Below are 12,789 nucleotides of genomic sequence, written 5' to 3' on the forward strand. Positions count from 1 at the left end.
TGACTTGACTTGACTCGAGTCACCTCCAAAAATCGAGTGACTTGACTTGACTCGAGTCACCTTCGAAAATCGATTGACTTGACTTGACTCGAGTCAAAATGTGCAATGACTCGTGACTCGAAGGTAGTGACTTGATCCCAACTCTGGTAAGTAGATCACAAAATATTACAAAGTACAAGTAAGATCTACTTGAGTAAGTACCAGAAGTAGAGGAAACTACTTGAGTACTTCAAAAAAGTAGAAGTATTTTGTTACTGACCACCTCTGGTCGTAGCTTTCCATGGCGTTGACTTCGTGTGTACTGTGTAGTATTGATTTGGATTGTATTCTTGCATAGCATTCTGCATAGATGAGCCACGCTGACCTTTGTAAGGATTGTTGTGAGGTAGAGTCTCAGCTACTATCGTATTTAAGTAATTGGATTGTGCAGTTTATATAGCTCTGACAACTCAGCACCCAGTATTTTCAGAGAGCTTGAGAGTTTTAAACGCGGTAATCAGAACTTGAGCTGGGCAATATCGAGTACCCGAGTGATTCGATACTAAATAGAGTACTGGTTTTCTAGTTGGAGTGTTACTTTGAAGGTGCGTGGATAATGTGACTAGTCCAAATACACACATCTGATCCGATCAACAAGAAAATATTGTCATGAACATATTTCGTTGCTTTTTGTAACAATGCTGTAGGTCAATCAAGGCTTCACAGAAATAACATATCTTTGTACATGATTTGGATGTGTTGATACCACCAATCAAGGCCCCAAGGCTTCCACTGGGTAAAAAGTATCAAAACTTATACCGTCTTTGTCGAGAATGGCGTGTACTTAGAACTCGAAAACGCGTCTATCACTACCAAACTCGCCAAGCTATATTCGGAACACAATCATGAAACCTGTACTTAAACAAAACACTACTTCGGTTCGGTTGTACAACATATATTTGGTCATCATAACAGCAATATGCGTGTGATAATTTATGCCTTTGTTTTTCGTACAAGGTGACACATTCATGTACTTACAGGTACTATATTGCTAATACAGAAAATCAGAAAAGGCGACTGAAAAAATTGAGTCGTGCCCGAATAAATTTTGGCACCAATTAAGAAAACAAAATCTGAAAGGCAACTGAAAAAATTAACTATTGCCCAAATAAATTCTGTCACCAATTGCCAGGGTTGTAACCAAGTCAAAAGGCTCCGACTCACAAGTCAATCTCACTATTATATTTTTGACTCGAGTCAAGTCCAGTCATTTTCAATTCCCACCGAGTTAAGTCCGAGTCCAAGTCATTGTGTTGACTGCTCAGTTTCCATTTAAGGTCTTTCTAAACCTACTTTTTTAACTCTGTTTGGTGATATTGAATGGTTCGCATTTATAATATATCAGTTTTCCTCGCTTTTAGCAGTTTCTGGTCTCATTTTCAAGCACCAGTACCAACAAACGAAATCCCAATAGTGTGTTGGCTTCGAAATTACAATGAAATGTCGGTCTTGGCCGTCTGAATCTCGAGTCATGCGCAATGACTCGAGTCCAAGTCGAGTCAATACACAGATTGACCCGAGTCGAGTCGAGTCATTTCCGTATTTTGAGAAAATGACTCGAGTCGAGTCATCCGAAAATCGTGACTCGAGTCATTACAACCCTGCCAATTACGAAGACAGAAAATTTAAGAAGGCATCTGAAAAGACTGAGTATTGCCTACGAAATAAATTTTGGCACCATTGGAACTTTTTGGACTAACTACTTGTAGCTAATTTTGTTTTCTACTTTCAACCGAGTGAAGAGTTGACGTGTCGTGGCAATTCGTGATCATGAATTAAATGGCGAACACAACTAGAGGTTTTCAAGGAATCTAGTGATCTTCATATCCTGGCATCGGAAACGTTCTGGCGAAAACCTCGACTTGCGCCCTCAGTTCTGCAATCTTTTGCAAGGTCTCTGGGTCCGTGTTTATGAACGATACAAAATCAGCGAGTTTCTCTGTTAGAAAAATGATTTTCAAGTTTGATAACTTTTGGAAAAACAAATCCAAATGTAGAAATCAGACTTAAATAAACTACTGGATTTCGGAATGCACGTCTAGAACTAGAACGAACGAACTTCAGAAATCAGTATCTAGTCAATAAAAACACAAACATTGGAGGTCGACCGATATTGATTTTTGCAGGCAATACCGATTATCGACACACTCAAGGCCGATAACCGATATCAATATGCAGGGAACAGAGAACTATTTCGCCATAAAATGTTAGGCAAGGTGGTGCTTCTGCATGCCACAGAAAGCTGAACAACAAATGAGAAAATTAAAAAGAATTATTGCTCAATTGTGCATTTAGCAGTCATTGAAATTTTGGATAACCCAAAAAGCAAAACATCATACAGAATTGCAGATCAGTCCAATAGATGTAGATTGTAATACATGAAGCATAGTTTCTCTGCATGCTCTGCTCACCCAGTTGAACTCGTCAATAATCGGAAGGTTCCAAATATCGGCCTCGATATATAATTGGTCGACCTCCTAGTTTTAATTCAGATGCAACTCGCTAAATGGCAACACTGATGATACAAACTACTGATTTCAAACGAGCTAAGAAGTATAGAAGATAGAATCGGCATTTCAAAGGGATTTCGACTCTTAAATGGGATGAGTTTCGACCCAAAAAATCCATGCCACTGTTAGTAGTGACGACTCTGGACTAGCAATGGCAGCAAGAACAGAACACCGGTGTCACACTTCACATCAAATGGATGACGTTTTCTAGTTGTTCGGCAACTAATTTTTGTTAATGCCCAGTTGGAACTAAAACTACTCAAACCAGTAGTTAGTTGACCGTTAACTAACTAGATAGGTAGTTTGTATAAGCCTCATGTAAATGTAACATACTTGTTTTTGACTTTGCCTCCACGGCAATATTGACGCCTTGATCCAAGAATTCCATCACTTTTTTAAAGTCACTTTCCACAAAGCGCCTGGAAGTTAGAGCTGGAGTGCCTATCATAAAATGGAAGTGATTTTGAGGGACTGTCATGTTTCAGGTTGAACAAAGCTTGAAAATGACAAACCTAGGCGAAGACCGCCAGGAACCATCGCACTCTTGTCTCCCGGAACGCTGTTTTTGTTTGCCGTGACCGAACAAGCTTCCAGAACTTTCTCGGCCCTGGCCCCGTCTATGCCTTTTGGTCTCAGATCCACCAGCACCAGATGGTTATCCGTGCCTCCTGCAATTCATAAGGTCATACATTCATAATCCATAGGCTCATAAATTTAGTGTGAAGAATGTAGCGCACCGGACACGACCTTGTATCCGAGAGCCTGCAGAGTGTCGGACATCACTATGGCGTTCTTCATGACTTGCGTCTGATAGAGTTTGAAGTCCTCTGACATGCCCTGTATGGAATTTAAGAAAAGGGATTGCCGACACTATAGACTACAGTTTTAATTAGTCTATAAATTCGTTGTAGATTGCCATGGTTAACAATCTGAATTGTTGATTAATTAACATGGTAACATTAACATATCTACGACATACATTTGCATGCGAGATCAATGGGCTACCAACTAGGGCTGGGCACAATGTTTGAACATGGTGTCTTATATGGTGTGGAACAAGCAAATCTCACGGCTTACTGCGATTGCTCTACGTCACACTTTCCGTTAGGCTGAAGGCAATTTGACGTTAATTTTTGACCGGCTTGCCGAGAATTACATTTGATAAAACGGGTATCAATCAGAAGTTGCCACTGTACTGATAACGAAAATATACCGCTCGGCACTGGAACTCCCACAATCAGCCTCGAAATTTATACCGACAATTTGCCTTCAGCCAAATGGAAAGTGTGACGGAGACCAATCGCAGTGAGCCTTGAGATTTGCTTGTGTCCACACCATATAGGACACTATGGTTTGAGTATTCGTGTCGAGAGAGATGATTTTTTCAAGTAAGGCAGTGAAATTTCATGCTCCTTGCCGCTAAGAGTTTATATATTACCGAGAATTATACTTTTGATACTATTTTCTAACATGGAAGCCACGAAACCTTGATTTGCTGTATTGGAGCCTACGAAACATGTAGTACAAAGCTATGTAACGTTAGTGGAAATGACAGATCTGTGAAGTCGTGATCGATCCTCAGAATTGTCACAAAATGCAATGAGTACCACATCTCTGATGTGATGTAGAACTGGTATTAAATTATTTTTGGTCACATAAGAGGTACATACTGAACTTTCTGCATCATTCATGATGTTGTGACTTCATAATGAGTGATATTTGACTTGACTCGAAGCCTAATACTCGAATCACTCAAATACCTGATTCTACCCAGCCATACTGGCTACCCCATACTTGACTTATACTCCATACTCTGCCATCGCACCTGTTTTAACGCGACAGCAACGCCAGCAATAGTATGGTTGTGCGGTCCGCCTTGCAAGCTCGGAAATACAGAAAAGTTGACTTTACTTTCCAAATCATACTTTGTCTCTTTGCCCGTCTTTTTATTGACGCTTCGAACACCTTTTCTGCAAAAGAATATTTTCTGGTTCCGAGTATAGCCGCATCGATTATCGGTTTGCTGATAATATGACATTGTCCTATTTTGAAGTAGTTCAAGTAAGCCTAGTGAAGTAGAAGTAGTCTAAAATCATAACCCTAGGAGTATTTTGAGGAATTTTTGCAGTCTTGGTGCCATATTTTTACTAGTGATCGGTATCGGCTCAATAATACGATATCGGCCGGGCTCTAGCTCATACGAAGCCCATCAGAAATGCAACACATAAATACCTGAAGAAAATGATCCCTGACCGTACCCCCCTCAATGTCTTGTGAGTCGTGGTTGTGATAAGGTCACAATGATCGAAAGGAGACGGGATCAGTTGTGCAGCAACGAGTCCGCTGATATGAGCCATGTCACCGAGCAGGTAGGCGTTGTGTTGTTCGGCAATCTATAGACAGCAGTGATAAAGAACAGCAGAGCAGACTTGGACTAGTTAACTAGTAGTTATCTAATCAGAGAAAAATGCCCGTTATCTAATTCTAATCTACTCTGTGAAATGTTTCTATGTCCTGCTTTTCCTGAAAATACTACAGGTATTCGATTCAATTACGGTGCTAAGATTTTGTAAATTCGGTGATTCTAATCAAATCTGGAACAAAAATGTTGCTATCATTCGAATTCTAATCTAATTTGGAAAAAATATGCAACTATAATTATAATCTACTTTGGGAAACACAATGTAGCTATAATTCGAATCTAATTTGAGAAAAACTATGTACCGTAATTTTCCAAGTATAGTACGCCCCCATGTATAATACGCAGTGTTGGGATCAAGTCACAACCTTCGAGTCACGAGTCGTCTCGAGTCATTGCACATTTTGACTCGAGTCAAGTCAAGTCAATCGATTTTCGAAAGTGACTCGAGTCAAGTCAAGTCACTCGCTTTTTGGAGGTGACTCGAGTCAAGTCGAGTCACGAGTCAAGTCACAATTCGAGTCAAATCGAATTTTTGAAGTATGAGTGATGATGCAAAGTCATTACATTCTGCTAACTGGGTGAAAGACAGATTAATTGACCATTTTTCTTGAATCAAATAGCGAATATAAAGTTAAATTTACATCATATGTGCATAGAGGCTAGTAACGCTCACGAACACGGTGAAGTGCTAATAAAATTCGTAACTGAATAGCTACATGCTACCATCTGTTATTATGATCCTAAATAGAGGATCGAATACGAAGGCTCGAAAAGTTGAAACCAATCGATAAGGTATACTACGTCCATCTACACATCCGTATGCATATAAACACATAAACTATGTTCGTTCGATTAAAATTATAAGAGGGCATTGGTAAAGGTGAGCAATGCGCACTGTACAATGTAACCACTGAGTCGTCTAAGAACCAAGATGCGTTGCTATTAGATTAATCTACTACGACAACGTAAGCTGTGATCGTTTCGTTTGCGGTCAATTTATATATGATGCAACAATGAAGGATCAGTGAAACGTACAATCAGTGAATGACTGGTTGCTCTCACAAGTGACACCGACACATCGCGAACAATACATAGGATAAGGTGACTTAATCGACACCGTTACTGGATGACTTGAAATTGACTCGTAAATTTTGCTCTGAGTCACGAGTCAATCCACATTTCTGAAGCTTTGAGTCTAGTCAAGTCAAGTCATTTTTGAAAAGTGACTCGAGTCAAGTCAAGTCATACGAAAAAGTTGACTCGAGTCAAGTCATGACTCGAGTCATCCCGACACTGATAATACGCAGCCTTAAAATGGCATGCAAATTCCGGGAAAAAGCCTGTACCCATGTATAGTACGCACCCTGCATCCGCAGTACATGAATAGCTGTGTTTTAGTACACGATGTTGTTCTGTTTTGCGATGTCACTGTCGAACAATCATGACATAACAACGCTAATCATTATACACTTGGTAGCGCGTTACACTGATAATACGAATTACTGGGCACGATGGCTGAAAGTGATGCGCGATTGGAAACAAACATGAAGAAAGGTGTGATTTCAGGTTTTTTATCGAGGGAGATTTTTTCCAAGCGTGTTGTTCCCATGTATAATACGCAACCCCCTATTTTAGGGCAAAAAATCGTGAAAATTTTGCGGATTATATACATGGAAAATTATGGTAGTTATAATTCTAATCCAATTTGGGAAAAAAAATGTCTATATTCTAGTACGGTATTAATGTTATTTAAAAAAATGCAACTTCAATTCTAATCTATTTTTGGAAAGACTATGTAGCTACAATTCTAATCTAATTTGGAAAAACTGTGGCTATCATTCTGATTATAATATAATTTGGGAAAACGGTGTAACTCCAATTCTGATCTTATTTGGAAAAGCTGAAAATATTCCAATTGTCCTACTCTGCAGCAGAGTAAATTTAAAAAAATATATTCACTTTCTTCATTCTTTCATAGTCAATCAACCGAGAATAAGCGCTGGCGCCGGCGATGATCAGTCTGGGGCGAAACAATTTTGCGTTTTCTTCCAAACGATCGTAATCGATGAGGCCTGATTGAGCCTGAACAATTTTGATCCACAGTTGAATATCAGTCAACAAGACGGATTGCGATTGAAACTCACATTCAATCGGTAAGGCATCGATTCAAAATAGATGGATGTCGCCGATATCCTCTTCGCATCGGTCATGAAGCCATGTGTCAAACTGGATAGGAAAGGAATTCGGGCTAGACCAGTGGTGTTTATCCGGAATTCACTGAGCCAGTGAGCTCAGATGTTGGTAAGGTAAAAATACATATTCTAGGCATAGTTGTGCTCAGGAAAGTATGAGTCTACATTGTCACCACTTGAGGAAGTAGCATAAGGAAGCAAAATATACGTATCCGCAGAAGTATTTAAATACTGACCACCAATGACCAGGTTCGCTACGGCTACAAATTAACAAAGTGTGAGGCTACATCAGTAATTCTTCCAATGAAACAGACAGGGTCGTAATCAAGTCACGAGTTTCTGATCCACCAGTCAATCATACGGTTACAGATTTGACTCGAATCAAGTGGAGTCATCAAAAAATAATGACTCGGGTCACTACAACCCTGGAAATACACTCACTGTCCCCCATCGGGAAGGTCAAGCCCCATGATCCGGTCGTGTGGCTTCAAAACTGCCGTATATGCCGCAAAGTTAGCCGGTGACCCTGAGAAAGACATCTTGATCAAACTCAATTAGCTCCGCAGTCAAATGGACGTGTCACACCTGAGTATGGCTGGACGTTAACACCCCACTCCTCCGGGTCTAGTTTGAATAAGTCCAGAGCTCTCTGCTTACACAACTCCTCGATTTTATCGATAATGATTGTCCCACCGTAGTATCTTTGTCCTGAGAATGGTAAGCAAGCGTCATTGGCGGTACTCAAGTGGAAGTAGAAGTAGAGAATTCAAAATATACAATTAATATATTGATATTGAAATGTGCCCAAATATTGTATATCAATAACCGTATCACCATATACCTCACGTGCACGAAATTGCGCATAATCAAGTCAAACATATTGCTTAGCCTCAATGTACTATTTTAGATGGTACACAAACTCCTTCTGTCGGGACTAACTTGGTTGGCGGAAATGTTCAGTTGTATATTGAAGTTATGTACCTCGTAGAAGCTCTTCAAATTTGAAATCAAGTAAAAAGTAGGAATCTTGGGTCTAGCTTTGCCTAAAATATTGAAAACTGTTTAGTTGCCATGAGTCATAAACAGAAATCAATGATGCTGGAGAACAAAATATTAATCAATAATTACTTATGGAATTTTAAACAGCGCTGAAGAACATTCCTACCTGGGTATCCTTCTGAATACTTGTTGTTAAGACATGATCCCATTGCCTCGATGGCTGATTTGGAACAGAAGTTCTAAAATGCACATTGGTACAGCTAAAGAACAAAATCTGAAAGTGGCAACTTCAATGACGATAACATGGTTAGATCAGACTTATAAAAAATACCAATTTATTTTGCTGACGATCAACTAACTACTGATATTTTTGAGTAGTTCTAGTTCTAGTTGTGGATTTTGAAAAGTGACTATAGTAATTCTAGTTGAGCATTTCAAAATAAATGTAGTTGTCAAAATAACTAGAAAACATTTGTCGTCAGTTGGGGTGAATCGTGATACCTATGTGTTTTGTTGCGTGATGTTCTTGCAGCCATTGCTAGCTCAGAGTCATCACCAAGAACAATGGCGTTGCCAGGGGTTGGTTTTGGCGGTCAAAACACATCCCATTTTGAACTCAAAATCCCGTTCTTTTTAAATGCCCATTTCATCTCCATTATTTCTTGGCTCATTTGAAATTCAGCAATTCGTATTATCAGCTAGTTGCAAAGTATTTAGTTGTAGTTCTAGTTGCGAGTTTTGAAAAGTGACTAGTTCTAGTTCTACAGTATAGTTCCTGTTGTGCATTTTATTAGAAAATCCAGTAGTTTGCACAATTCAGTATCCTGGATCAGATACATGCAGCCAACATGGTCCTAAAATGTCAAATTTCATAAAGCATTCTACCTCAGATGCAATGAGTTCCAGACCCCGGACTTGGCGATCTTTCTCTTGCTCAATGAGCGACTTGATCTCCGGGTCATCTTGGGCAAGAGATTCCGTTCCACTCCACTTCCAATCGGCTACACTTCGGACAGAACATTGATGACTGTTTTTTGGAGAAGTCTGCGAAGACAGGCTTTGTATCGTAAATCAGGCTTGTGTTAATAGAACCTTGTACAAAACTAGATGTAGAAGATATCACACTGCCGGCGGAAATAGTTCATTTGTACCCAGAGATCTTTAATCCGCCACACGAATGGAATACATGTCACCTTGACACGACACGATCGATATATGGGGTTCGCCCGTTACCCTAGCTATGTGCCAAGCCTAACTCAGCTCCAACGTCTTACCTTCGTAACGCGGCACAAAGCTAAGGTGCAATTCCGTAACATCATGCAAGAATAATTCGACGAAATCCCAGCGCACTGAACTATCCTACGTTGGCTAACGTTTACATTCGATATCTGCACGAATAACAAACCCTTGACCACTTGACAACGCCTTCTTCACGCCTCATATTGCCTCGAAATTGCGATGTTGCGCATTATCTCGTTCAGTGAGCTGAGCAATGAGCATGAGCAATGCTCATTGTTCACGTCCAATGTCCACATTCAAGACGAAATACATGCAGTATTTACTGAATGAATAGTAGTAAGCCCTCGGAACCACGGGGTACTAGTCCGCCCTCAAAATTACCGGACCACGATCTCGCCTTCCGTGACATGCCACCTGATTTTGTCGCTTGCTTTTATATTATCTTTTTTTTTACTTTTCATCCAGTGTGCTGTGCATGCCCCCTATTTACATCACCTGTCCTAGGCCAAGGTGGGTGTCTGATTCCAAATACACCTCCTATTTTATCATTGCATCTCAATGTTGTGGCGTTCTGACTGCTGATCAATAAAATAATTGATTGACAGCGCGTTTCGATGTGTTCTAGGCTCCTGCATCGCCATTTTACGGCTTCATAAAACAAGAAATAGCAAAAAGACTCGACGAAGACAAGGAAGAGAATGAAAAGAGCTAGGCAAGTGTCGAACTGACCTATCGATCTCGCTTCCCATGACATGCCGGCCTATTCTTGTCGCTTTCTTTTTCAATACTGTCTTCTTTACTTTCATTCAGTGTGCATGCCTGTGTGATCCCCTTTGGTAGGCCAAGGTGGGTGTCTGATTCCATAGACAAATTCAAGTCGCTTCGACATCTTCTTGTCTATTCATTGTATCGCATTTTTGTGGTGTATTGAACTGATAAAAATTGCTAATAAACCAATGATGAACTGAAAGATCAAACGTTGTTACATCGGGTAATACAGGCCGAGGTGATGTTAAATTGAGAGACCGTACTTGGTCGTTTCGACACCTATTCCGCCTCACTACGAAAATAATTGAAGCCGATGATTAGGATGAACTGTCTTCATGGTTTGCCTGCTAATCCCCTCAAGAGGTTCCGTTTCATTCAGAGGAGTCAAATCTTGGAGTATGACTATAGGTTACTAATCTATAGTAGGATGCTGCACAACGAAATGAACGCCTTCATATCTAATATTACGGCAGTTGACACTTAGGACTAGATAATTCTAGTTATCTAATCAGGAGCGAAATGCTGGGAGTCGAATTTGTAAATTGCAATTTCAGGTTTCCCTGAAAACGTCACACATTCAAAACGAGCCAGGTTTGATGTCCTCCGTACAGAATTTGCGTCATCAAGCTTATGAGACTTGTGCATGTGCACACCTCCTCTTTAAATCGCCTAGGCCAAGGTGGGTGTCTGATTCTATAGACTACTCAAAGCCACTTCGACACCTTCCTATCTCTTCATTGTATCGCATTTTTGTGGTGCATTAAACTGATAAAAATTGCTAATAAACCAATGGTGATGATATGAACTTAACTTGTTTTTTCGAAACCTGATTCAACTTTCAAGATTTTGCAATTCTAATTAATTTTGATATTGTAGATAGATCTAATTTAATTTGAAATGCTGAAAATCTTCTAGTTGTATAATTCTGATTTAAAGGTCGAATTACAACCACAATAACCCTGACCAGACTTTTGCAGCCCGCAGCCCATATACCAACAAGAACAACTTAGATGATCAGTGATTATATATAGAAAGCACGCCTTCGTAAGTACCAAGAAATATGAAACCGCCAAAAGAAATCCACATGGTCCGAGGCACGAGACCGGCAAATAGACCCCTCAAACCTCTGTCGATATAAACGCTTTTCAAAACAGGAAAAACCCGACCTAGAGCCGCATCATCACTTCGTTTTGCTAACATGATTGTAGTTTTGGCAACATCTAACGGCGTCGTCACAGCTGCAGAAAATCCACCTGCAAAAAACCCGCACCAAGCGCCCTCCAAAGGCGTAACCGGGCGATGGTGATACTTGGACAACATTTGTTTTGAGTTTTCCCAAAGCGGAAATTGTATAAACGAAAATGGAACTTCTCTTAACACCGTGCTGCGGTATCCACGGAACAGGCCTTGTATATTCTCGTGTTTCACAGTGTCTCTTAATATGGCCCAGCTTGATAAATGGGCTGTAGTTTGCGAACGTTGTTTGACCACATCTACCGGTACACGAACAAGGCACGCACAGACTTCACCAAAACACGCAGATATCATATAAGATAACGTTTCGTTGTTGATTGCTAACTTTGAGTTGACTAAAATGTTTTTGGAAGTGTCGTACGCCACAAAAAACATGGCGGCTCCAGGCGCTGAGCCCATCACGACTGGGCCAATTCCCTTATAGATTCCCCGGAAACCACCGGCTTTCCAGAACCCTGGTTTGCTCTGCAATCTTGTTTTGATCGTGTCCAAGGGAAAAAGTGATACATCAACTGCGAATCCAGCGCAGGCCCCACTTGCGAGGGATAACAGAGAATTTCCGCCTGTCATGGCTATAGTATTGTTTCAACAGACTTTACTCGGCATCCCTTAACAGGCAACCACGAAAACTAGATTACACAATAACTGTTCCATCTCTAAAGTAAATATAACAATTTGAAAAAAATACTCCACAAAATATCGATGTAAACATGAAACACAAGGAGAGAACCGGCAGTGTTTGAGTTTCAATATTGTTTTCATTACATATAGTGATCAACTTTCAAACCAGTTTTCGTACAACTAAAAAATTTTCAGCGTTTCTAAATTAGATCAGAATTAGAGCTGCATTTATTTTGCAATTTAAACTAGAATTAGAATTATAACTGCACAGTTCTTTCCAAATAAGATCAGAATTATAGTAACTGAATTTACGTAAAATTGGAAATTGAATATGGTCAGTTCATATCAAATTAGAGTCCGTTCTCATAAGAATGGGAAATGTCTGTACATCAAGCTTGCCTTGTTTTGCACTACAGCTCTCATGCAGCATTTCGCGGAAAACCAGAAATTAGATTGGAATTAAAATGAAATCATAAAAATATTTCACAAATTAGATTAAAATTCAGCAAAGAAATATTTCACAAATCAGATAACCAGTAATTTGCTCCAATTAGTCTAATTAGAATAATCTAGTTGTCCAAGTCAGGTTCAAACCCAACAATTCTTGTACTGCCAACAAAATTAAAACACATCCACAATTTGCATATAAAACTGACCTTGACCAGAACCGTAATCAACCTCAATCGCATTCGTGATCCTTGGTGACAATTGGTAATTGTCATAGGCAAAATAGATTAAACCACAG

The 12,789-nt window shown here is 39.9% G+C and overlaps 2 protein-coding genes across 2 annotated transcripts; both read right to left on the bottom strand.

Moving 5' to 3' along the window:
- Nucleotides 1-1,669: 1,669 nt before the first annotated feature.
- On the bottom strand, nt 1,670-9,597 carry LOC145432840 (serine hydroxymethyltransferase, mitochondrial-like). Its single transcript, XM_080309643.1, has 13 exons — nt 9,437-9,597; nt 9,048-9,206; nt 8,329-8,401; nt 7,749-7,871; nt 7,605-7,689; nt 7,116-7,197; nt 6,931-7,053; nt 4,782-4,942; nt 4,375-4,519; nt 3,287-3,386; nt 3,062-3,217; nt 2,883-2,990; nt 1,670-1,978 (listed from the first exon to the last, which is right to left on the bottom strand). Exons 1-13 carry the CDS (start codon nt 9,479-9,481, stop codon nt 1,851-1,853), a joined length of 1,488 nt encoding a protein of 495 aa, XP_080165769.1. The 5' UTR covers nt 9,482-9,597; the 3' UTR covers nt 1,670-1,850.
- Nucleotides 9,598-11,175: 1,578 nt separating this feature from the next.
- Nucleotides 11,176-12,144, bottom strand: LOC145432842 (mitochondrial S-adenosylmethionine carrier protein-like). Its single transcript, XM_080309646.1, has one exon. It carries the CDS (start codon nt 11,991-11,993, stop codon nt 11,184-11,186), a length of 810 nt encoding a protein of 269 aa, XP_080165772.1. The 5' UTR covers nt 11,994-12,144; the 3' UTR covers nt 11,176-11,183.
- Between the last annotated feature and the right edge of the window lie 645 nt (nt 12,145-12,789).

The sequence above is a fragment of the Botryllus schlosseri genome, chromosome 2, assembly GCF_051294905.1.
Source record: "Botryllus schlosseri isolate E-star chromosome 2, Bs_hap1, whole genome shotgun sequence".
NCBI lineage: Eukaryota > Metazoa > Chordata > Ascidiacea > Stolidobranchia > Styelidae > Botryllus > Botryllus schlosseri.

Excerpts from the sequence above, each read along its gene's own strand:
- LOC145432840 (XM_080309643.1), bottom strand. The coding sequence starts at position 9,481 with ATGATGTTACGGAATTGCACCTTAGCTTTGTGCCGCGTTACGAAG. Across the intron at positions 9,207-9,436 it reads CTTTGTGCCGCGTTACGAAG|ACTTCTCCAAAAAACAGTCA; the intron begins GTAAGACGTTGG and ends CTGTCTTCGCAG. Across the intron at positions 3,387-4,374 it reads TTGCTGTCGCGTTAAAACAG|GGCATGTCAGAGGACTTCAA; the intron begins GTGCGATGGCAG and ends AATTCCATACAG.
- LOC145432842 (XM_080309646.1), bottom strand. The coding sequence starts at position 11,993 with ATGACAGGCGGAAATTCTCTGTTATCCCTCGCAAGTGGGGCCTGCGCT.